Raw genomic sequence first — 26,296 nt, 5'->3', positions numbered from 1 at the left:
GTTTTCCGGCAAGATTTTTCTACGTCATACCCCATCCATTTTGCCCTCTATTTGACAAGTTATCCAGTTTTTTCTGTAATGCTCCCACCCCTATGCTCAGTGGTAGGGATGGAGCAGTGTTGTGCGTTGAGGCCAAAAAATGCAATCTTGGTTTCTTTAGTCCATAGAATTTGGTCTTTATTTGGTATGCGGGTCTCTAACATTCTTACTGGCAAATAGTACGAAAGATTTCATGTGGATTTTGAACAATGGATTTTTGGAGGACGACTTGTTATAAACAGATTCACACTTGTGCTGTATTCTCTCAATTTCTTGATGATGGACTTCATAGTTCTCCAGGGAATATTAAAAACATTGAAATCTTATATCCTTCCCCTGATTTGATGAGTGCTTTTCACTAGCCTTTCTCCGATTTACTTTGAATGTTTGATGATTAAGCACTTTTGGAAATGCATGAATCCCCTGACAGTGGTCTTTATTTTGAAATAAGCTGAAACACTTTAATTCTACACTGATAGTCTGTAATGAATTTATCATGTGATTTCCTCAGACAACTGATCGCACCAGGGTGTTTTTTTTGTCTACCTTAGCAAAAAGAATGAATACATATGTAATCAATTAATGTGTCTTTTTCGTTGCAATCAATTAGGGAAAAGACTTAGAGTCTTTATTATATTTGACATTAGAAGTTTTTGCGTTGGTCATCATTAAGAGCTGAGGCAGGTCCAGAGCGCTCTTAAAGACATTGTGTAAGTTGGTGATCACTAAAATCCTTATGCTCCATTAGAAGCTAAAGGACCAATTCAATTCTCGGTGAGGTGCGGGGGCACGTATTTCATGGTCCTACGGTACCCAACATTGCAGATTTTCCTGTGCACCTCTATGGGATGGCAGCGACTGTTCTAGAGGCATTCTGCGGCTGAGAATTGAATTGGCCCCTAAGTCTGTCCAGATACATCATCAGGTCCTGTTACCCACATCTCATCCATTAAGTAAAACACTTGTTTACTAAGATGACTGGAAATCATGTACTCAGAGTTGATTTAATACCTATACTTCTCACATTAAGAAGGCATAAGACACCCTTTAGAGACGGTTTGGGACTATGCTCCTCACCACCGCCCATACACAACATGACATCTAAGATAACTCATCAGAGAGGAGGGCTCCAATGGTATCAATCAATTCATAAAAGGCATCCAACAAATAGTCCATGTATGCTTCAACAAATAGTCTACATAGCCTCCAACAAATAGACCACGTATCCTCCAACAAATAGTCCACATATCTTCCAACAAATAGTCCACTTATCCTCCAACAAATAATCCACGTATCCTTAAAGAAATAGTCCACATATCTTCCAACAAATAGTCCATGTATCTTCCAAGAAATAGTCCATGTATCCTTCAACAAATAGTCCACATATCCTCTAACAAATAGTCCATGTATCCTTCAACAAATAGTCCACATATCCTCTAACAAATAGTCCATGTATCCTTCAACAAATAGTCCACATATACTCCAACAAATAGTCCTCATATCCTCCTACAAATAGTTCATGTATCCGCCAACAAATAGTCCACGTATCCGCCAACAAATAGTCCACGTGTCCTCAGTAGAGTTACAAAGGTGTTCTAGCAGTGGGGCAATACAACGGGAGCACTGATCAATGCGAATCAAGACATACAGGAGACATGCAGTGAAACAGGGCTCAGATTTAGCAATTTTAAAAAGTTATAACTAAAGTTTTAAAAGTAAATAGTCTAGAAAGAAAAATAACTCTGCCACTGGGGTGAGATATGACAATATAATTACAACATCCACTTTATGTCTTTAACACCTGGACAGATACTTGTCTGATATTTCAAAGTGTTCTCTGGTCTTTTGCCTATGGCTGGAGTATGCAAATTAGATTCTCACCAGCACATGGGACCTGTATTGTGAGTGGTTATCTGACTTGTTAAAATACAGACAACTGTACAGCATGAGAATCAGTGCAAATTTAATGTAATCAGGTCAGTAGTATTTTTTGTATGTTCCCAATTTATCAACTTATGTGGTCAATCTTAAAACTCTTGGGGGATATACCTTTTCATGAATGTTTGCAACTAGTCGTAAATCGTAGAAGAAATTAAACCATGACAGGTCAGCTACTACCCATTTTATGTGTTTCATGTGTGGATAGCAAGTCTTTAATAAGATTGTTGCTTTTATTTTGTAGCGGCTCAAGAGGGACCAGCGGTAAAGTGAGGCATAAACGGCAAGCGCTGCAAGATATGGCGCGGCCATTAAAGCAGTGGCTGTACAAGCATCGGGACAACCCGTACCCAACCAAGACAGAGAAAATTCTCTTAGCACTCGGGTCCCAGATGACTCTGGTACAGGTAAATATAGCATGATTGTTATTTGTCAGAGCATCTAATAAGACATCACTGTAAGATGCATAAAGAATGTGGTGCCACAACATCAATGTAATATTGTTCTGCATAAGTAACTTAAGTACTAAGCTGAAAAAATATTTAATCATTAAATATAAATATGTTGCCTGTAATGTCTAGCGGGTTTTAAATTTGTTCTCTGATGCTTTTGCCTGATATTTTTTGTATAACTTTCCTTCGCTGTATAGGCTTAGAAAGATCAAATGGTCTAGAGAGAGAACATATATCTGCAAGATAAGTGACTGAGTTGGAGACATGTGTCACAGCACCATTGTTTTTGGATCTTTAAATTTGTTTCCCAATAGAATGCTTTTCAAATCTGACAATGGGGAATAAAATGATTCTGGGACACTCAGACTCCTGATCCACAGACAGCACACCTCTGTTCTAGTGTTTTGGAAATTTGAGAACCACATTGTGAGCGCCCAGCCAAAAGACATACAGTACGTCAAGATTTAGCGCAGATTAGATCTGTTGGCACAAGTACGGAAGCAGGGTGCTATAGAAGAGCCAACATTTTATTATGGGGCCTTTAACTATGACCTTCCTATAGTAAATTAGCATGGCCTTCTGCCATAATATACTTGCTTTTTTTCTTCCTAAAGAAAAATCCATCACAAAAGCTTCACCTAAAATGTTCCCATATGCTGTTTTACAAAGTATTGATATGTCTATGAGAGTGCTAGGTGCTCTGTAAGACACTGAAGGACAAACGGCAGACTACACCCAACGTTGTGTAATCCTGTACATTTGGTAAAAATCATCTTTAACTTCAGAGGTTTTTTTTTACCTTCTTGGCTGTAGACCTGATGAAGTGTAATGGTTAGCTTCTGAAAACGTGTATATAAAATCATGACATTAGATGCACACACATGGATTCATTTACTGTGTCCTGAGAAACCATATTACGTCTGACTCCCGGCGGAAGGTCAGCTCACTGTGCAGCAGTGTTTAATGCTGCCCCCTGGTCTTATTAGCTATCACCAAGTGATCCACACTCATCTCATGTCACTGCACTTTATATGCATGGTATTCCCCCTGGTGTCCAGCGCTGTACATGACCATGGCGCTTTACAAATAAATGCCAAATGTATAAAAAAAAATAAAAAATAATAATAATAATAATAATAATAATAATAATAATAATAATAATAATAAGCAGTCCTGAAAACATTTACAATTATTTCATTGATGAATCTTGGGCTGTTAATGTTGTGTTAATGATTACATCAGAACTTGTTTAAAATCTTTGAAAAACTCTTAGAGGTAGATTTAGTAAACCTTCTAAAATGGAATAGTGGAGATGTTGCCCATAGCAACCAATCAGACTCTAGCTATCATTTATTTAGTACATTCTAGTAAATGATAGCTAGAATCTGATTGGTTGCTATGGGCAACACCTCCAACGTTCCTTTATAGAAGATTTAGCAAATCCATCACTAGGTTTTGATGGAGAAGTAGCAGGCCTTTTCATGTCTTCAGATTTTATGAATTTGTTAACTAAGGGATCTACCCATCCTTAAAGGGGGTGTGCTCTATGTTTTAGTAAATGCTGATTCCTGGTTTTATAGAACTTTAAAAGAACACTGGGCATTAAGTGTTGTAGAAGGCAGCATATGATTGCTTGTAAACCACAGCTTTCGAAACTTGTATATTTGTGAATATTATCCATAGCTTTTTTTAGATAGCACAATTGATACATTTTAGTGGTCCTTTAAGATTTTGGAAGTTGTAGTTTAAAAAAGTTAAATCTACTGTATAATATAGATATCTGGGGCATTTAAGACACTGAATCACTGGACATTCCAACAATCTGCTCTGCTTGTCAGCATTTTAACATGTGGCCCTCATTGGTGGCCCTAATTAATAAACTGTAAGTGTTCTCTGCAGTTACTCGGTTCTTTGGCACTTAAATAATAGATTAACTGCAGTCTCCGTGGATCAAGTAAGTTGTATAATTTAGACCTCTGTGTTTGAGGAAATTATTTTGCAGTGGAAAATGAACGATGGTTTTATGGATTATGTGTATTGTGTTACCTAACAGCATTTCATTGCAAGATGCTTATAATTCAAGTCATTGGCAAAACATTTTATTTTTTTCAATGCATGTGGACATATTTATTCCCAGAGCTGTCACATAACTAATTCCAAATACGTGACCTTTCCAGCAAATGGTTTTGCAACCTACAACATATGAGGGAAAACAGCATGAAATAACACGTTCTAATATGTTACACACACAAATTGCAAGTATTCTACATGTTGCAATCCATGTTGTATTGAAAACATGTCTATTAATATAGGAGTGATGTATTAACATTATGCAAACAATAGGCTCCATGCAAATATTGCATTGGTTATTGTGTATTAATAACCTACATCTAGTTGTACTACCTTACAGTTTGCACACTGTTAGTACATGACCTCTTTTCTAAATCTTCAATATAATGTCTGTAGTACACACCTGGTGCTTCGCTGGTCTGAGGAACTAATAGTTTGAACAGTGCAATATTTTTCATTATGTATTTATTGCTGTGTCTGTTAATATTCTGAAAAAAATAAGTAAAAATAAAAATACTGGATTTGCATTTATTTTGCTTTTTCCAACTCTTGGCACTTTGAACCCTGTTTAAATATGGCATCTAGAGCATACTTGTCAACCTTTTATTAATGCACTCCGGGGGGGCCCTTGGGGAGGTGGCCATGCAGGGGTGGGGCTTGGCAAATCATGTCATTTTGCCCCCCCATGGGTAAAATGTTGCGATCTGCCCACTTCACTAGGAAGTGGGCAGATTTGGGAGAATGTACTACTCTTCTGGGAGTTTGGGAGACCTACCTGGAGTTTGGGAGTCTCCCGGACATTTTGGGAGAGTTGACAAGTTTGATCTAGAGCTATGTTCATTCATTACTCAATTATATAAGATAGGTACTGATTTCCCCTATCGTCTTGTTTACAATGGACTAATTGCAGCAAGCATTTTACTCTCATTTTACTCTCATATACTGTAGTTCTCTGGATGCAATTCTCAGCAACTACTTTTTGTATGTTGTATAAGTAGAGATTCACTTGCATGTTGTATTTAAAGGAAATGCCATGTTTAAATGACATTTGAAAAAATATGCTATAGCACAACAGTGGAACATTTTTTAATCATTTTAAATAAATGGGCAATTATGTGTCGTAAACCATAGCTTAGAGACAGGTAGACTCTCTTGGCAATGTGAGGACTTAGCTACACAAACAAAATACTCACATTGGTCCTAACTCAGAGTGGAACGCAAGCATTCATCATCATCATCATTTATTTATATAGCGCCACTGATTCCGCAGCGCTGTACAGAGAACTCATTCGCATCAGTCCCTGCCCAATTGGAGCCTACAATCTAAATCCCCTAACATACACACAAACAAAGAGAGACTAAGGGCAATTTAATAGCAGCCAATTAACCTACCAGTATGTTTTTGGAGTGTGGGAGGAAACCGGAGCACCCAGAGGAAACCCATGCAAACACGGGGAGAACAAACAAACTCCACACAGATAAGGCCATGGTCAGGAATTGAACTCATGGCCCCAGTTCTGTGAGGTAGGAGTGCTAACCACTACGCCACTGTGCTGCCCATAAGCATAAGCGTAACTTGTGATTAAAAAAGATGTGCGCACGTGTGTGCGTATCTATGTTGTATCAGAGTTGAAGATGCTTCCAGGTCTGAATGAGTAGCAGATTTGTCCGCTTGACATCAGAAACCCCCATCACACACTAATGTCTAACTTGCTAACATGTACAAAATCCTTTTATTTTATATGTTGCAAATGCAATTACTATGAAGCATCATTTAAGCTTGAAATAAGCAGGAACTTCCCGGATAGCGTGCACATTACTATTTTTTATCCTTGCTACAACATGCACGGCAAATCATAATGTATGGCCAGATGACTACTAAAGTATCAAAAAGCCTCTGTGAATCATTCTCAAATCTCTAATTATAAGCAGAGCGCTAGTTCGGTTGCTCGTCATCATCATCATTTTCTCAGTGCATTGTACAGCATTAAAATATATTCTGTTTACAGGAACATCGCAGCTAGTTGAATTTCCCCTTTGGACTGATAAGCCTGCATCATTCATAGAGATTATCAAAGATAGTGTGTCATGAACTATTATTTCCCCTGTCTGCTATGTGCAAGAATGTAAGCTCTGCGTTCCAAGGACTAGAATGTGTGGGCGCTTAAAATATAGCAGCCAATCGGTTATCAGATTGTGCCAGTGTATTCTAATTAGGCTGGTGATAGCTAAAATTTGATTGCTTGTTTTGGGTAATAGCACATGTGTACTACATGCACTCTTCAAAGATATTCAAAGACATAAACAAAAAAATAGTAGTGAAGTTATACTTATGGGCAGTGATACATTAATTCATGCCATCATTGTGGAACTATCAGATTCCATTTATTACATTTTCTGTACCACCACTTCTAAATTTCTATACCGCAACTTCCAAAATTCCACTTCAACCACTGCTTATGGGTATGTGCCGTTTACTGGATATACCATGGTCACTATTGCCCGTTTGAAACAAGCTGAGCAGTTGTTGATACACATCCAACCTCCGTGACCTTCACTTTCTTATAAACAGACAGTTACCTGGGGCCAAGGGATGGTAGGAGCACCAGTCTTTCCCCATTCAAACTCAGTAGTGCAAGTTTGCACTTAAGAAGAAATCAAATAAGGTTGGGGTGAAGTGATTACACAAATGAATGATTATACTCCAAGTTCTGTAAATGCAAAATAGTTCATTCAAAGTTTAGTTCTATAGGTCATTTTTTGTGAAGAGACCCTATCACATTTCATACAAAAAGTAACTCTAGGATTTACTGTATATTCTAATGAATTTGGTAAAATGTTCTTGCAGTATATTGCAAAACGATTGGATTATGTGGTTTCCTGTGAATAGCAGGGTTTGTTGTATGATCAAAATTGGATCAGAAAAGTGATCCAGGATGTAATTTAAAGAATTATGACTGTTTCAGTGGGTGATTTGTTACAGAAAGTATGTGAAGTGGGGCAGTGGCCAAAATGTAAATTTAGCAGTGGCGTTAAGGAAAATGTAAATTAATTGAATTTGATATTTTTACAATGAAGGCAGTAGGAGTAGTTCTGGTACAGCATACCACTGTATGCCAGCCCACTTCGACCACTGGAGTGGGGACATACTTGCCTACATTCCTGGTAGACTCCTAAGGGAGTTATCCCAGACTCTCAGGAAAGTGGGAGGAGCCTTGATGACGTGATTAAATTTGCTGCGCAGCGTGTTTGGGGCTCTGATAATGCAAATCGCATTGTAATGATCCCCGCACTCGTCCCTTATACCGTGGTCGAGAAACTGACAACTATGAGTTGGGTCTATAGCTTTAACATTTTTTAGTGCTCATGGTTGTAATGTGTCACTGAGTGTTGTTTTCAGGGCTTCTGTCACATTAATTGGCATGAAAACAGTAGAACATATTACATAATTAGACATCTAAAGGACAGATATATGAGCGGAAACTTAGTTTCATATTTCATCTCTTAAAGGGGTAATCCAGTTTTGGAAACCCCCCTGAACCAATTATCACCTCTCCCCCAATGCAGCAAATAAAAAATTGTTATGAGGATCCCTCCACTGCCTTATTACCTAAATTGTAAGCCTATCTATGCTATGAACCCACAGTACAGGAGGGCAGAATCCAGTCTTCTTCCAGCACTGAATATGGAAGCTACTTAGCTCCGTTGAAGATGACTGGATGGATGTCATTAATGGGCTCTTGCCAGCTCTCGGATTCAGGCAGATGGGGTGGTTACTGTTACTGGGGGCCAGGGCCGGTGCTAGGGACCATGGCGCCCTAGGCATTTTGTCAAAATCGGCGCCCCCCGCCCGCAAAAATTGGCGCCCTCCTCCCCCCGTCTTTCCTTACCTTGCCTCACCACCGCCGCCTCTCTGCTCCGTCTCCTCCCCTCCACTCACTGACACTGTCGGGCCATGATGATGATGTCACGGCCCGACAGTCAGTGAGTGGAGGGGAGGAGACGGAGCAGAGAGGCGGCGGTGGTGAGCAATAGCCTCTTCCCCCCCTCCCCGTGGATGTATCTGAAAGCTGTGCGGCGGACGTGACAGGTATGGTCGGCGGTCGCCGCACAGTTTTAAAGTAATTTTCATTCTGTGGCGCCCTCCAGAGCCCGGCGCCCTAGGCAAGTGCCTAACCTTGCCTAATGGGAGCGCCGGGCCTGCTGGGGGCTGTTTTGGTGGTAGAGGTAAGCTTGGGTAAGGCTCTGTGGGATGGTGCACTGAGCAACTTTATTTGCTGCATAGAGGGCACAGGTCATAACGAGGGAGAGTTGTCCCAAAGAGGACACCCATTTTAAAACACAAATTAATGAATGATGACCACGTCCTCTTGTCAGGTCAAGTTTGGAGAGAATTTGGCTTTATGTCCTTTCAGAATGACGTATATTGACTATCAGACAAGTGAAGTGTTCCTGGAATGTTGCCAGTGACAGATACATTATTACAGGTGCTGTATCCTCCTGTTTTGTACATTACTGTCTAGATTCTCTCACCCCCAATTTCCTGTAGATGTATTTCCTGTGTCTTGTAATTACATCATTAATGTGAAGAAAATGAGAATCCTGTTTCACTTTCAGAACCCTGGATTATGCTAATTACTTTTTAAGATCTGTTGGTGTAATATGTACGGAAGCAGAACATGGCTGTTAACAAAATTGTTTCCTATTAAAATAATGAGTTTTTAAGCCCAGAGAGAAATTAATTTGTGGACTTCAGCATACTGGGTTTATAAATATTTTGCTGGTCACTTTCTGTGTAATTCTAATATTCTTCCTTACCATTGTGGATATAATTGTGTATATTGTTACATGATATGTAGTTATCTCCTGCTTCCCTTAACAGTTTCTCTGAGTAGTTATAATTATACTCTTATATACTATTATACTATTTATATAACAGCCTATAGACAACCTACTACTTAACAACTGTAAACATTACATACTTTTTGTGATATTCTTACAAATTAATACTAGTACAAATGTACTGATTTTCATTGACATTTCATACAGTTTCTATCAGGAAAGTAATCAAAATTCAATAATTTAATAACACACCGGGGTGACGATCAGGCATCAAACGTGTGTTCTTGAAGTCTGGAAATTTGCTTTAACACTGACAGTCCAAAATATAATATAAGCAAATGGACCAGTATACATGCACTTCCGACAAGTGTTTGCGTGGCATCAATTTCAACGTTGCCTGTAAAGTTCACAAACTTTATTGCATAGTACACAGAACACTATACTGCAGGGTGGCTTTGAAAACACATTTTCAGACAATCTGCGGAGATGTTGCCTATAGCAACCAATCAGATTTTAGCTGTCATTTTGTAGAATGTACTAAATAAATGATAACTAGAATCTGATTGGTTGCTATAGACAGCATCTCCACTTTCTCAAATCTGCAGTTTAGTAAATGTACCCCAAGGTGTCTTAAATACAAGATCTAGTGATTTGTGTATTTTATTTTCATTTAACTAGGCGTTTTTCTGGGGAATCTTTTATTAAATCACATTTTTAAAAAAATATTTTTTTTTCACTCTCTTAATATAATGGGAATGGGTCTTGTTAACTACCGTGTCCCAGAAGAAGAAAAATTGTTTCGGGCAGATGGTCTTTTTTATAATAACCAGGACCTTCACAGCCTTATCTTGGTGGATGTTTAAGGCCCATTTGAGGCCTCCCAGGAACTCAGACGCAACTTTAAATATACAGAATTTCTGCTCCTACCAGATCATTACAATATTTTCTTTGATAAAGCAAATCCTCATTTTTTTTGGTTTCCTATATGTGAAAGCATAACTTGCACCTTGCAAGTAAGGAATGCCTAGGTCTATCCCCATTCCAACCAGCAATGGTTGGAATGCTTAGAAACCTTGTGATTTTGTAACCTTAGTTGCAGGAAATACTGCACCTCCGTTTGTGCACTAGGGGCCTGATTCATTAAGGATCTTAACTTGAGAAACTTCTTATTTCAGTCTCCTGGACAAAACCATGTTAGAATGCCTAAGGGTGCAAATTAGTATTCTGTTTTGCACATAAGTTAAATAGTGACTGTTTTTTCATGTAGCACACAAATACTTGATAGCTTATTTGTACACTGAATTGTAAAGTTGATATTTGTGTGCTACATGAAAAATCAGTCAGTATTTAACTTATGTGCAAAACAGAATACTAATTTGCACCCCTTGCACTGTAACATGGTTTTGTCCAGGAGACTGAAATAAGAAGTTTCTCAAGTTAAGATCCTTAATGAATCAGGCCCTAGATCATTAAATGTTAATTGGTGGTTGATTGCTATGGGATATTGCAGCTTTGGCCTATGAAATAATCCCCATTGTGTAGTGTACACGTTATTTTCCAGGCTATTTACCAGTGTAATGATCACCATATAAAGAGTGTAGAGGATTTTTTTTAAAATTTCCAGCACATGTAGGCAATATCAGTTAACTTAAAAGGCAGACTTGAGAATGACAAAAATGTTTTCACCCCGTGCATGTCACAGTTACCTACACTACTTGCTGTAGATATGTTTCTTCTGTGGGTCTGATATCACCCGTCGTCTAATGCAAGACCTGAATCTTTGCTTTGTATGGTTAGAGACTCAAATGAAAGTTTACCAGCGCAATACAACCGTAAGCCAACACTAGTATTGAGAACTTTCTAATGCTGAAATTTTTTTCCTTATTTTTCATTTGTCCAACTGTTGTGTCCTGCTAGTCAGCTTTAAAGTCACAGGCTTCAATGTGAGGTTGTAGACAGTATGTGGATCACCTGACATAATATGACACAGATCTGAGATGTTATTACTACTAAGTGATCTTTTCAAGACACTATTTACTAGCTTGGAAAAGTGAAATATAATGTGACCAATATGGTGTAAAATTCCAGTACCAGATACAGATGTAAGAGAGCGGAATGTATGGAAACAATATTCTTGAGCAATGCTGAGTAATTTAGTTTTTCTCTTTAGCTGATCATTTTTTGGAATCTGGAGACGATTTAAAGAGACTATCTGCTGGGTTTGCTTGTGTCATTTTCACGTTTATGAGGTCTTATTAGGTGCACATGTAACCACGGATTAGGCTGTTCTGATTCATTAGTGTAAAACTCATTACACGTTTATTGCGTTTTCTCCTTTGTACAGATGTTTTTTTAAAGGGACTGTAACCTCAAAACATGTGTCTGCTTGTTCCTACCATAGGTGAATATATATTTTAAACATAGTTTTATGACTGCTAGACCTTTATCTGCTCTCTGTCATAGTTTTGGTCCTTTGTGGGGATTCCCAGTAGAGTAGACACAATTAAGTACATGACTTGCAAATGCAGGACAGTCAGGTTGAAGCAATGACTGCTATCACATTTATTCATTTTATTTATTACATTTTTCTACTAATAAACTGTTTGTTCAACTCTCACTGGACTGTAGGACCACACACCTTGCAAGGGGTTCGCTATGTTTTTTTGATTAAGATTATCTGACAATGACTATAGTAACATTAATATTAATATTCTGAAAACTATGAGGGCGACATTAACAAAATATAGACACCGAACATTTCCGACACGGGTCCTATCAATTGAGACTACAGAAAAATCCCGGCAGTTGAAATTCACATAACATAAAGTGGCGACACTGAGTTTTCCGGTTTTAAAGTGGCAATGGCAGGACCCGGCGCCTTACCTAATGTTAACACTAACCGTAATCCTAACCCTAATCCTAACCCTAAACCTAACCTTTAGCTTGCATTAGCCATTTTATATTGCGTAAATTTCAACTGCCGGCATTTTGTGTAGTCGCAATTGATAGGACCCGTGTCGGAAAATGTTCTGTGTCTGTTTGTTGGTAAATCTATATTTTTTAAATGTCCGCCTCATAGTCTTTGGAATATTTATGTCGCTATAGTGTCGGAATAATCTCACTCGGAATGGTGACTACCAGCGCCTTTCAGCTTGTATTCTGCCCTGTCTGCTTCTTCTCTGCAGCTTCTCTGGAACAGAGCAGGGGAACAGAATCCATCCATGTAAGAACCTTTATACAAAGTAAATATGCTATATAATCACAAGATATTTTAAGGTCTCTCAGAATAGAACTACATTTAAAAATTATTTATCGATTATTTGTGTTTTTATAGCAATGCAGTTTTGTTGCCGGTAGTTTAAAGTAGCATGCATTATGAATTTTTATGTCTGTTAAAAGCAAGAGCTCAAGTTCAAAGATATAGGGACCTATTTATCATTTACACCACCTTTGTGGTAATGTGCAAGATTTTATTTATTAGCGCTTATCACAGCGATAAAAAATCCCTTATTACCATAATTTATCAAAGAAATATAGCTGGGCCGTTCAGCGATATCCAGCTGCCCCGATACTGGCCTGATGTGGTATGGATGAACTTACTGCTTAGCCAGGTCAGTCTTTAAGCTGACATGACAGATTTGGCCGTTAATTTCCACTAAAGTGGAAAGAAAATGTAAATAAAATAGGTAAAATATATTTTAAAAATAAATAGAAAATATTTAAAAACCTTTATACATTATAAAATGCTTCTCTTTTATCTGATAACAGAATAGGTATTGTGGCTGTATAAGTACTTCCATACTACTTATGCCATTTGCATGGGGAAGCCTTTGCTGGCTCTAGCTGGCGAGTCTTACTGCAGTGTTATTTCTGCTCTACCTCGGTGCTCTATTACTAACAGTTGAAAAAATATTGCAGGTGGCGCCGGGCCAAATCACCCCGGTCTGCGCCCCTTTTCGCTGTAGGCACCCAGAGCACTTGCTCCGCCAAGGCTACTCCCCTCCTTATGGGTAATCTGTCATTGCCTTAACAACAGGGTCTTCAATGTCTGATGCCTCTGTATTTTTGTAAAAGTGTCTTATTTATCTAAATGTGTACCTTCTAATGTACTAATGTCAAATCTCAAATTATTAGTAATAAGGATTTGGACGTCTTTACTCACAATTCCTTTTTTATAATGTATTTGTACATTAGCTCGCTATTTACGGATGTAGCCAAGTTGTGAATAACCTCAATGAACACATGGTTTATTTTCAGGTTTCAAATTGGTTTGCAAATGCAAGACGTCGACTCAAAAATACTGTGAGACAACCGGATCTGAGCTGGGCTTTGCGGATAAAGTTATATAATAAATATGTACAAGGAAATGCCGAGCGGTTAAGTGTCAGCAGCGATGACTCCTGTTCAGAAGGTTGGTTTGTTTACATTCGTGTTAACTATGTTCTGGTAAAATGCCCATTTCGTTTATAAAAAAGGGATAAAATTGTTGTAGTTTTTAAAGCATGAAAATTTAAGGATTTCTCTACTGGATAAAACAAGATCACCATCATTGCTTGGGATGCTTTGTTCAATTGTCATCACAGTCAGTATTCAAAGTGGGGGTGTATACGGTGGTATGCGGTGCCTACACTACTCCTACTGACTTCATTGGAAAACTATAACATTCCAATCACTTACATTCCCATCACATTCCATACCGCCACTTCTAAATTTCCATTCCGTCTCTTCTAAATTTCCATACCGACACTTGTAAATTTCCACTTCGACCACTGATTACAGTGCAGTGTTACTGTAATATTGAATAGTGTACATGCAGGGCCGGATTAACGGAATGGAGGCCCCTGGGCTAAGGGGGCCCCCATTCCCCAGTGAGGCCCCCCCGTTAGCAGAATGGACCCATGTTAGCTGGCCGCCCCCAACCCCCCCCCAAGCGCTTACCTTCTCCTGTCACTGCAGTCCTCCTTCCGCGGCGCGCTGTAAGCTGCTTACTGAGGAGATCTCGTGACACTCTCGCGAGATCTCCTCAGTAAGGAGATTACTGAGCGCCGGAGAAGGAGGACTGCAGTGACAGAGCTCAGCATTGATCGGGCCGGGGGGCGCCCCCGCCCCTGTCCCGATCAATAATTCTGCTGAATTCTGTCAAGGGCCCCCTGGATGCCCGAGGCCCCTGGGCTATAGCCCAGTTAGACCTCGGGTTAATCCGGCCCTGTGTACATGTTATGATTTTTTGTTGGCTTATTGTTATGGTCATGGGATGGCTGCTGTTGGTGTATAATAAGATGTTTGCAGTAGCACAAAAGTAAAATAAACATTTAGAAAATTCTCCACACTCCCCCATGTCTCTGTTCTTCGACGCCAAGGGTAGTGTTGAAGAAATTGGGCAACTACAAAATAGAACCTTATAAGCGGAGCCGGGTGCCGTAGAACATATAAGTTACTAAGTGAGGATGAGCAAAATCTTTAACACTATTTCAGTGTTTGGCCGCACAATTTTGCAACATTCAGTCGCAAACTCTTTCAGTTACTGAATGGAGGGGCGTTCAGTGGAATTGTATTGCTGGAGCTTCACAGCCAGGGGCGGGCTGGCCCAGGGGTCAGGGGGGCAATGGCCCCCGGGCCGCTGGGTCAGACGGCTATTAGGTCCGGGGGGTAGGCCAGCCGGCCGCCCCCCGGATGCAAAAAACATAGGTTACCCCCCGCGGCCGCATCTGATGACATCAGATGCGGCCGTGTCAGCGCACAGGCGGCCGCATCACATGACAGGGGATGCGGCTGCATCCCCTGTCATATGATGCGGCCGCCTGTGTGCCCCCCGGCCATCCCTCTCCCAGCCCTCGCCTGTTCACAGCTCTGCAGACCTGTCTGTTTCAATATGTGCAATATGAGGGTTCTGGCCCAGATTATGTCTGAAACTTCTATTTGGGGACTTCTTATTTATTTATTAGTTGACACTATTGCAAAGACAGAATCGTGGTGATTTTTCATGGTGGTCCATGTTCCTAACACATAGGTAAAAGAACCGTGCCTGAAAGTGAAACCAGTTAACAGGAGGTCTGTGGTTTTCTTACCGAGGTTTCCAGCAATAGGCAAGATACTATTATCATTTGAGTAGCTGATGATTTAAATCTCCTATTATCATTGGCCAATAACTGTTGATAATTGGTGCCGTAATTAACCAGTGTTTTGAAGGTATTCCACTTAAACATTAGGGCGCTATGTACTAATACATAGATGCAATGGCTGAATGGTAATCCATATCATATATGCGAACCCTCACTTCGTCCAAATCTTCCTCCTGCCAATGGATAGCTATGCAAAGCTGCCCTCCCATGGCAAATATAGGGTAAATATGAATGTGAATGTGCTGCTCTTCCATCCGTGTTTGTACACTTCTGGGTCCTGCATATAACGCCCATTTCTCATTTCTGTAATCTGTGAACACTTAACTTTACTTAAAGGTTTGCAACAGAGCAGCAGTAGTATATTTGAGAGGAGCTCGAAATGTCATACATGAAAAATACAAGCAGTGATATTTGATTCCTTGCATGCGGGTTACGCAGAGGTAGCCTATAGACAGTATTTATGTTTATACTGGAGGCTAGCCAGACTTTCTAAGAAAATGAGGACAATTTCTGTGAAGGACACGTTACAAATAAGTCTAAAAAACACAATTACTGGGAGCCAGCAGGGAATATTTATTGGTACAGAAATGGAGCGTCTTAGTAAAGGTTGTAACACAAGAATACAGACCGTGAAGGACACGACCGTACCTGGGATTGAGCCACATGTTTACTACCTAGTCTGTGCTTCTGTCACCCTGGTCTTCTCTCTTACATCAACCTCAGAAATATACATCTAGTTAGACTCAATCATCCTTCCTTAAACCCTCTGCTGCTGAGGCTTTTCTCCTCCTTTTGGGCTCATCACATTCAGACTTCAATATCAGTCACATTGTTGTGCAGTGAATAGCGAAGAACAGCGCTTATAGCTAATCTATAAAAGGCACTTTGTATCGAGACCCGTGACATCAGTATATAAAAAAAATGCCATGAATTAAAAAAATAACACAGATTACACAGTATCACTTGAGCTCAAGGAAAAAGAAAAAAGTATAATGCTGACAATAATATTGCAACATAAAACAATTCCTATTATAGATGTATACAAAAACATAAAGATAGCCATCAGTCTCAATGAATAAATATATATACTATAAAACTACTATAACACTACTATATAAAACAGTATATATATATATATATATATATATATATATATATATATATATTTTTTTTTTTATTTATTTATATATATATATATAAGAAAACAGGGGTACTCTGCACTCTCCAAGCACATAATTAATGCTATACCAAGTACTGTTCTATATTAAAAACAGGGAATGCTAGTTCCACATATTGCAATTTATGTTGAGCTGACCAGCTGACGCCAAATTCTTCCCATTCTGGTCAGTCCTAACATGATCAAATGCTATGCTATTTTATCTGGGCTTAAGGCTTCTCTGCACACGGCTTTTAAAGGCAAGTCTTTCCCAAGCACTAGCAGCCATGGGAGATCTGGGACTCACCTGACACAAGTTGAAATTAATTAATGTAAAGAATGGGGTGCAAGAGTCATGGGACTTACATTGTATAAACAAAAACAGACATAGAAAACAGGGATACTCTGCACTCTCCAAACACGTAATTAATGCTATACCAAGTACTGTTCTATATTAAAAGCAGGGAATATAATATAATATATATATATATATATATATATATATATATATATATATATATATATATATATATATATATATATTTCCCTTTTGCTAATTTAAATTTTTCAACCGTTTCTTACCAAGTATTGGTAAATGTCTACCAAGGTCCACTCACTCGTTCATAGCTTCTTAGGTTTATTTATGATTTGTAAGTACTCCGCATGATTTTGTGTGTATTTGTTATTCATTTCTGATAAAGTAAATCGTTAAATTAAATTATATTTAAAAGCCTGAAGCATTTTTCAGTTTGGAATTTGCAGATTTCATTCACAATTCGAGGTACCTTGTTCGCCGTCCATATTAAAATTTGTATTTTTAAATCTTTTTATTTTGTAAATACTTTTTGAATATATCTAAATAATAGAAAAGGAATTGAATGTTTTTTTCATTTGAACAGTGAACACTACTGCAGTTAAAGTTTGAAATTTGCAAATCGCATCATGTGCGAACCCATTCAAACATTGGTCAACCTGCTCAAATATGATTGAGCACAATCAAACATAGTTTGATTTTTTAAAAAAAAAAATTGGTCTAAATTTCAAGAAGTTCAAGAAAACGTTTTTACCGGTTCAACAAACCAGTTTGAAAAACAGTTTGCAGTGAGTTCAAGAAATTATTTGCAGCCAGTTCGAATATCTCTAGTCCCTAGTGGATTCACTTACAAGAGGTTGAGAGTCGCAAGCTTAGTGGAAGCTATTTACTAACAAATTACAAATGTGCCGTTACCCATAGCAACCATTCAGCAGTTCGATTTGATTGATAAACAATTAAGTTAACCAATGAAAGTAAGTGTCTTGTTGGTAGGTTTATCTAGGTTATTGCACTGCATGTATGTGTGGCATAAAGTTCTGGTGTAAAGGACACTATAATCCTTACGCCTCTTCCTCATTTTTCAGATGGAGAGAACGATCCCAGGAGTCACGCTAATGAGGAAGGATACGACAAGCCCATCCATCATACTGTGATTAATAACCAGAGCTCAGTCATCAAGTCAGGGATGAGAGCAGAAGCTAGTACCAATGAAGATTACGTGTCCCCTCCGAAATACAAAAGCAGTTTATTGCACCGTTATCTCAATGACTCCTTACGACATGTCATGGCCACTAACGCGGTTATGAGGGAAAAGACAAGGCAGAGGAACCACTCAGGGTCATTTAGCTCTAATGAGTTTGAAGAAGAGCTTGTGTCCCCTTCATCTTCGGAAACTGAAGGCAATTTCGTCTACCGTTCAGGTAAGAGTGTGTTTATATGTAGCTCTCCGTCTTGCGCCATGCAGATAATTACAGGTACTGTAAGGGAGACTTATTAGTAAACTGCACATGATCCACTAGCTCCACTTGACAGCACCCATTCTTCATTCAATACTCATAAATACAAGCATTCAATAAATCTAAAATCAGAGATCATACCAAATAAGAACAGATGCTTAGTATTACTGCACCCCAGGAATACAGAACAGGAGAAGGGATGATGAGCAGTTGTACATATGTCAATTCATTCAGTGCAGGTCATTGTGGAAAGGGCCCTCTTAAGACCATCTTGGGCCCCCGGGCACAGCAGTGCACCGGGGCCCCTATATATACAAATAAGAAAAAAATGATTATATATATGGGCCCGTCGGAGGAAGCCAAAAAAAAAAAACCTGGAAAAAGAAAAGAAGAAAATACTTACCGTGCTGTCAGCTGGGGATCCGGCTCCCTCCATGGACTCCTCCGTCGCACTTCGCAATGGATGTCGGGCGGGCGTGATGACGTCACGCCCGACATGCACTGCGAGCGCGACGGAGGAGGAGACCAGGGATCTCCAGCTGACAGCACGGTAAGTATTTTCTTCTTTTCTTTTTCCAGGTTTTTTTTTTTTTGGCTTCCTCCGACGGGCCCCCTTGGGCTGCAGGGCCCCCGGGCACCTGCCCATTGTGCCCTATAGGAAAGACGCCCTGATTGTGGATGCTAAATACATGGAAGCAATGTATTATTCTACTATGAAAGTCAGAATGTTAGTTCTGTTGTCCCCCATAGATTTGATGCGTTACCAGTGTTTACTAATATATTGGTGGTTCCATGTTTGCTACAACTGTCTTTATTTTGTAGTCATTTAAAAAAAAAAAAAAATTAAACTACAAAAACTATGAAAATGCTTCTTTCTGAATGTGTAAATGTGTAAAATCGCGGAGGTTGTTTTCTGACCTACGTGCTGCTTTTCCACATGAACATCCATTTTTACCGGAGTTACTCCTTGGTGCATGGTCTGCAGTACAAAACCTACGCGAAAAGACAAACAGATCTTAATATGTATAGTTTGGAGCAGAGAAGGGAAAGGGGGATATGATAGAAACTTTCAAATATATCAAGAGTTTTATTAAGGTACAGGAGGGAAACATTCTTCAAAAAAAGACAAGTACTAGAACACGAGGACATGCACTGACACTGGGGGGAAGAGAAGTACTAGAACACGAGGACATGCACTGACACTGGGGGGAAGAGAAGTACTAGAAAACGAGGACATGCACTGACACTGGGGGGAAGAGAAGTACTAGAACATGAGGACATGCCCTGACACTGGGGGGAAGAGAAGTACTAGAACACGAGGACATGCACTGACACTGGGGGGAAGAGAAGTACTAGAAAACGAGGACATGCACTGACACTGGGGGGAAGAGAAGTACTAGAACACGAGGACATGCACTGACACTGGGGGGAAGAAAAGTACTAGAACACGAGGACATGCACTGACACTGGGGGGAAGAGAAGTACTAGAACATGAGGACATGCACTGACACTGGGGGGAAGAGAAGTACTAGAACATGAGGACATGCACTGACACTGGGGGGAAGTAGGTTCAGAGAAAATATGAGGAAAAATTCACAGAAAGGGTAGTGGATAAGTGGAATAGCCTCCCATTGGAAGTGGTAAAGGCTAATACAGTAGTGCAATATAAAGATGCTTGTGATAGACATAAGGATATCCTTAGAAAGAATAATGGATCAAATAGGGTTTAAGGTTAAAAATTGGACAGACTAGATGGGCCAAGCGGTTCTTATCTGCCGTCAAATTCTATGTTACTACTTCATTAAATTACAGGCTAAGATGGCAGCGTCTGCTGGGGTGCCAAAGTTTGCACCCTGTGATTGGATTTGATTGAATCGAGAGTTCCCTGTTGAGTGCAGATTACATAAATGCAAACACAAGATTTAGAGGGATGTTCCACACTTTGCGGGAGGTGCATAGACATTTTTTTCCAAGGACTTTTTTGTTCTACCTTCATTGAGGTAGTGATGATTCATATATACTTTTCTAGGAACAGTTTGAGCAATGCTCATGTTTTTTCAATTTATTTTATCATTATCAGGTAACTGCCAATTAAATAAGTGACGGTAAAAATGCCTATAGCAACCAATCAGATTCTAGTTATCATTTATTTAGTGCATTCTACAAAATGACAGCTAGAATCTGGTTGCTATAGGCAACATCTACACTTTTTCAAACCCACAGTTTAGTAAATATACCGCTTAGTCGTTTAGTGATGTCAGTGGTTATTAGTAGAACAATAGGCAGCATTCTCATGAATGTTAGTTCAGCTGACAAAATAGCTGTCCCCATTATGTGTAGTCAACAGGTGCAATATAACTTTACAAATTAAAGCAAGTGGAAAATAACTGGGGGAAACAAAAAGCAGTCAATTGTGTACTGGCTGGAGAGAGGCACATTGAAAAATATGTTATATATGTATATTAATCATACTATTAAATAACCTAGAAAGTGCAGTGTTGTGCAGAAAGGAGCCCTGCAGCGCCATCTACTAGTCATAAGCGGTAGTGAAATCATTGTATGACAATGATTCCAATTGTACCTGCAATACCCATTCACCTTTCTCAATCGGAATTTATTTCATATTAAGGAGTCTATGCATTAACAATATGCAGAGCCAGTCAATATGCATGGCTGATATCGCAGCGATGCATATTTAAGCACTGCTGAAGTGTTCCATGCCGGAACTACTCTGGGAGCCCTGGTGAAGTCCCCGCCTCTGGTGCGATCTGTTCTTCCTATTTTATGGCAGCCTAGCATCCGCATAGCGCTTCCACAGCGAGGGATCCAGCAATACCGGAGAGGCTTCAGCTGAATCCCATAGAAAATGACAGGAAGCGTCAACCTGAGATGACGCTACCTTGCTGCACAATGCAAAGCTTTTCAACTTGATGCATTGCAAAACTTCACAGTCCTCATATTAATCTATGGGGGCTGAGGTAAGAAATGTTACCTGGGTTATGGCAGGAGATTTTCTTGCCAAAAACCCTTCATATATTTTGCAATCGCCATTATACGGAGAAAACTAATGTTTTCTCTGTTTTAATAGGTGATCGCAGTTTAATACATAGACCCCTAAGAGAGTCATTTTATACTAAGACTGAATATTTAATGGTCATCATAGACTTGTTTCAAGCCATCATAATCTAACAGCGCAACTCAATTATTATATCCTCTGGATTGAGCTTTAATGTGCCTAATTTAGGCTATTTTTCACATAATGAGGAGCATTTCGTACTAATAGCCTGTACATATATGGTATAGAGGAAGCTTCTGTCAGTTGCCACTGCTTGAACTAATGATCATATACATATTTCCACATAATTCTCATTTACTGTTACCCATACTTGCCAATCTTTGACAGGTGAATTCCGGGAGATCCCAGGCAGGGGACATGGTTTGAGGGCAGGAGGCGGCGCGGCGCGGTCAATTGCGTCATTTTGGCTCCACCCCCGCAACGAAAACGTCATTTTGTCGCGGGGGCGGGGCCAAAATGATGCGATTCACCACAAATTGCGTCATTTTGGCAGGTAAATTCCGGTATACGGGATACTTGCCTGCTCTCCCGGAAGTCCGGGAGACCTACCCGGATTTCGGGTGTCTCCCGGACATTGCGGGAGAGTTGGCAAGTATGCTGTTAACAATAGATGTTTTCTGTTCAATGACAGTTGATGTTTCTGTCATGATAAAACATCACACTGACTTAGTGGATGTCCTATATATTCCTGAAGTTTGTATCTAGCTCTGTACCTGAGTGTTGCTTGTAACGTATTACCCACAAGCCTCCACTTCTTCCTGTTCACATCCTAATGCACCTTAAAGTTCAATACACTGAACATAAGAGCGGTAATCTTTACAACAGCTGCATTTTTAGACACTTTTCAACATGCTCTAAGAAGAGAAAATGTCCATGTCTGCTTTTCCTGTACAGCAGAATGAAAGTAGTAAACCATTTGCCTTTATATTGAAAGGTAATACAATATTATAAGTCCGTGTAATATAATAGACTCACTGGGGCACTAGGACCTCCATATTTTGAAATAAAAAACAGGACAACGATGTTAAATGTATGCTTATGGGATAACATCCACCCCATCTTCCCATGTAAGAACATTTATAGAAACTTTTCTGTATAATTTCAGTCCATAATGTTTCCTAGTTATAGGAAAATAGGCATTGTCAGTGAATGATTTTGCATGATAAAAACAGGAACTGTCTGGAAATACCAGGACACATGGGAGCCCTACACACTTATACCATAAGCACTATGAATTGCAGATCCACGCATAGAATACCATTTCTCAGACAATGCCTGGATCTGCTGGGGAAGATGCCAGTCAGGATTGAATCATTAAATCTTTATTGCTGCTGTTTCTGCGCTTACACATATTACTACCTAGGTGTGGTTCCTAAATCGCAGAGTGAGTCCAGCAATAAGTTCTAGTATAAATGAATCCATTAGGGACTTATTACTAAGGTCTGGAGTCTGGACAGTGAGATCACAGGAATGATGTACAAAATAAACTATTACATTTAGAAACACTTTTGATTTGCAAACTGTTCTGCGTTATTGCAGTCCTAATTTCTAAGATTATTATCGCCCAGCGGAAATTTACACCTTTTGCCTCTTCCCGGCTTTGCAAGCGCGGCTTTACGACCTGTTGAAACCAGGTTTAATCACATAGAAAGAAAGTAACGAATGTAGTGTTGGAAATAAACTTTTACAAAAAAGGTGACACATTTGACACTTTGTATATTAATGCATAAAATAGCTATAAGCATAGTATTTTTCTGGAAAGAAGAGTCATCTTTGCCATCATTTATTATTTTTACTTGATCTTAAGGTAAAATCTACATCTGCGGATAAGAAAATATTTGTTAAAATAATGCAGAGGATGGCTGCCTCCCTCAAACAGAATTGTATAAATACAACAAGAGATACTTAGAGGTATATTTGCTAAAATGTGGGTTTGAAAAAGTGGAGATGTGGCCTATAGCAACCAATCAGATTCTAGCTGTCGTTTTGTAGATTGCTCTAAATAAATGATAGCTAGAATCTGATTGGTTGCTATAGGCAACATCTCCACTTTTTAAAACCCGCAGTTTAGTAAATATACCCCTTAGTGTAATTTGCAATGTGAGATTGGCATGACTGATATAGTTGCAGATGGCTTAAAATCACATTTTGGCAGGCTGACTAGTTGTACATATGGAGCAGTGTTTATTGCAGTACATGGTGCACCATGACTGAGAATAAAGTGGAGAATCTGTGCTTCCTTGTGGTACCAAAATAATGTCACAGATATCATTCTGGGCCATGACCTGCCATCCACTGCAATAAATGCTGCTTCATCTGTTACTAACTTAAAGTTTGCACTAATGCACTTGACATACACACCTTGCATTTCAATGACCGAGGAGTGTGACAAGGCAAAATCTTGCACATTGGGTTGTTTTTATCACTTGGTGTTGAGGTTGTCATCTTGGGAGACCATTGCTTTGCTCATTGTCTCACAATACATGATGCACCTAAATCTAAGCAACAAAAAAGTAATCGCACTTTACTTAGATGCACATGTCTTAAACATGGACAACATAGGTCATCTTTACTGCCTCGTGTCCACAAGAAACAATTAGTGTAGCTTCTATACCAGTAGATCCCAAAATTTCTCAATACGAGGAACCCTTAGGCACCCCTAAGCCAAAATAATTACCAACTAGTCCCCCTCCTTGCTTACCCAGCTTACTACCATCCCTGGCCATGGCATCCCTGCAGGGCCGGATTAAGGGAATGGAGGCCCCTAGGCTAAGGGGGCCTCCATTCCCCCGTGAGGGCCCCCTCCCCCCGTGATCCGAGCTCCCGTTCCCCCCGGCACTTACCTCCTTCCCTGCTCTTTACTGAGAAGGTCTCGTGAGAGTGAGACTCACGAGATCTCCTCAGTAAGGAGACTACAGCACGTCGGGCAAGGACCGCAGTGAAAGTGCTTAGCAGCACTGATCGCGCCGGGGGCGCCACCGCCCCCGACCAATCAATACTGCTGCTGAGCACTTTCAAGGGCCCCCTGGATGCCATAGGCCCCTGGGCTCTAGCCCAGTTAGCCCTATGGTTAATCCGGCCCTGCATCCCTGTGAGATCACAGTGGCTGCGCACAGTTTGGGAACGGCTCTACTAAACAGTACTAATGGTTATTTAACAAAGGCGGTAGACAAATGGGACTTATGGAAGTGATATGAGTCATGGCTTTGCTCATGTGTAACACAGCTGTACCAGTACATAACTGACCCAGTGATATTCTACAACAGTTTAAAAGAAAACTTTAAAACATTGAAACAGAAAAACACTAATCTGAAACAGGGCAACTATTTTTCTGTCTATTTTGCCATTTCATTGCTTCCATTATCCTTATTGTATATAATAAAAGTTTTGGTATTCACCCCTTGGCCTATAGAAAAATTGTAATAGGTCATTTATAATATCCTCTTTTTATGATTATTAATATTTATATTACCCGTTAAAGCGCCCAATAATTCCCCTAGATACAGGTATAGGGGTGTTCCCATTTTCCTTTTTTGATATCCTACAACAGAACTGCATCATTGGTCTGGAATAATTATGTTATGTATGTGTGTTTATAACCAGCTACAGGTTTTGCTACTGTTTTTGCTGTACTGGATAGTGGATCAGTTGTGCTTCATACTTACTCTAGCAATGAATGCTCCACTGCAATATACTATTGATTCTGCTGGAAATAGCTGTACCACAATTTTTTGTAGGAGTTTGTAGAACATAGATGTTGTGGTGTTAGTTAGTGATGAAGCAACACATGGCAATACAGACAGCAATGTTTAGTAAAGCCCTTTATTGGAATTACAAAGGGAAGTCAATGCATTCCTGTGGAATGATGGTGCTTCTTGCAGGCTGTAAATGTCATCTTTCTGCTTTCATTGTATAATGTAAGTCTACGTTACTTGTGTTCATTTCCATAATGGCATGTTCAACATAAAACGCAATTGTGTCATTCTGTCACACTATAGTAGTAGCAGGAACAATAGTAGCACATGGGTAAGCAAAGTTTATTCACCCATAAAAAAAGGTTTCAAAAGAGCCTGTGTGGCCCAAAAATGTTGCTTTTTGTATGGACGGATGAACTTTAATACCTGATACCAATCCAGTTCTGCTGTTTCTTACTACTTGTAGAGCAAGGATCGTGTAAAGTAGCACTTCCATAAAAGAGATATGTATTTGTTTTCTTTAAATAACAATTTAAGTATCTTTTGAGAATGTATATGTTATTCATTTTTCTTAGCAGTCCTCCTATAAATCATTATCTCCCTTTCAGAAGCTTTCTGGTTAGCAATCAAAAAATAGCTGCCAGAATCAGGCGCAGTCAGTCTGCAACACAGACACAGACTCACAGCTCTCAGTATGTCATGTGACAGTGGGCAGAAAGAATGAGGTTGAAGCAGTGCAAACAGAGCTCAGAGTGGCTTTCCAAACCTCCCTGCTCACTGGTAGTCCAGAAACATAAGGGAATATGGTAAACACCAACATCCTTCTCATAGCCTGCCACAGTTATTTATGTTTTAAAAAAAACACACCTGATTGTTGTCATGTGTATATTGCTTAAATAAGGAGATGTTCAGCCAGCATTCTAAAATACTGACTCAAATGAGCTTTGACATTGACAAGTGAAGCCGTTAAGGACACATGCAACATTTTACCAGCAAATAGGAACTGGAGAGTTTTATTTTTATACTAGAGGAAAATAATTTCAGTGTATCAGTGTACGTCTAACTGGCAGTATCAGCTTTATAGTATAAACCATTTTTTTTATTTTCCACCACAGGAAAGAGAAACAACTAATTAT

The 26,296-nt window shown here is 39.5% G+C and overlaps 1 protein-coding gene across 2 annotated transcripts in view; it reads left to right on the top strand.

Moving 5' to 3' along the window:
* MKX (mohawk homeobox) overlaps positions 1 to 26,296 on the top strand; it is a 100,103-nt gene that overhangs the window by 16,625 nt on the left and 57,182 nt on the right. For both annotated transcript variants that reach the window (XM_075212013.1, XM_075212014.1), the window contains exons 3-5: positions 2,222 to 2,384; positions 13,599 to 13,752; positions 18,018 to 18,353. In XM_075212013.1, coding sequence (XP_075068114.1) covers positions 2,222 to 2,384; positions 13,599 to 13,752; positions 18,018 to 18,353 — 653 coding nt within the window. The remainder of the gene's footprint in view (positions 1 to 2,221; positions 2,385 to 13,598; positions 13,753 to 18,017; positions 18,354 to 26,296) is intronic.

Source organism: Mixophyes fleayi, chromosome 5 (genome assembly GCF_038048845.1).
Source record: "Mixophyes fleayi isolate aMixFle1 chromosome 5, aMixFle1.hap1, whole genome shotgun sequence".
NCBI lineage: Eukaryota > Metazoa > Chordata > Amphibia > Anura > Limnodynastidae > Mixophyes > Mixophyes fleayi.
This window is presented reverse-complemented; position numbering and strand designations above follow the sequence as displayed.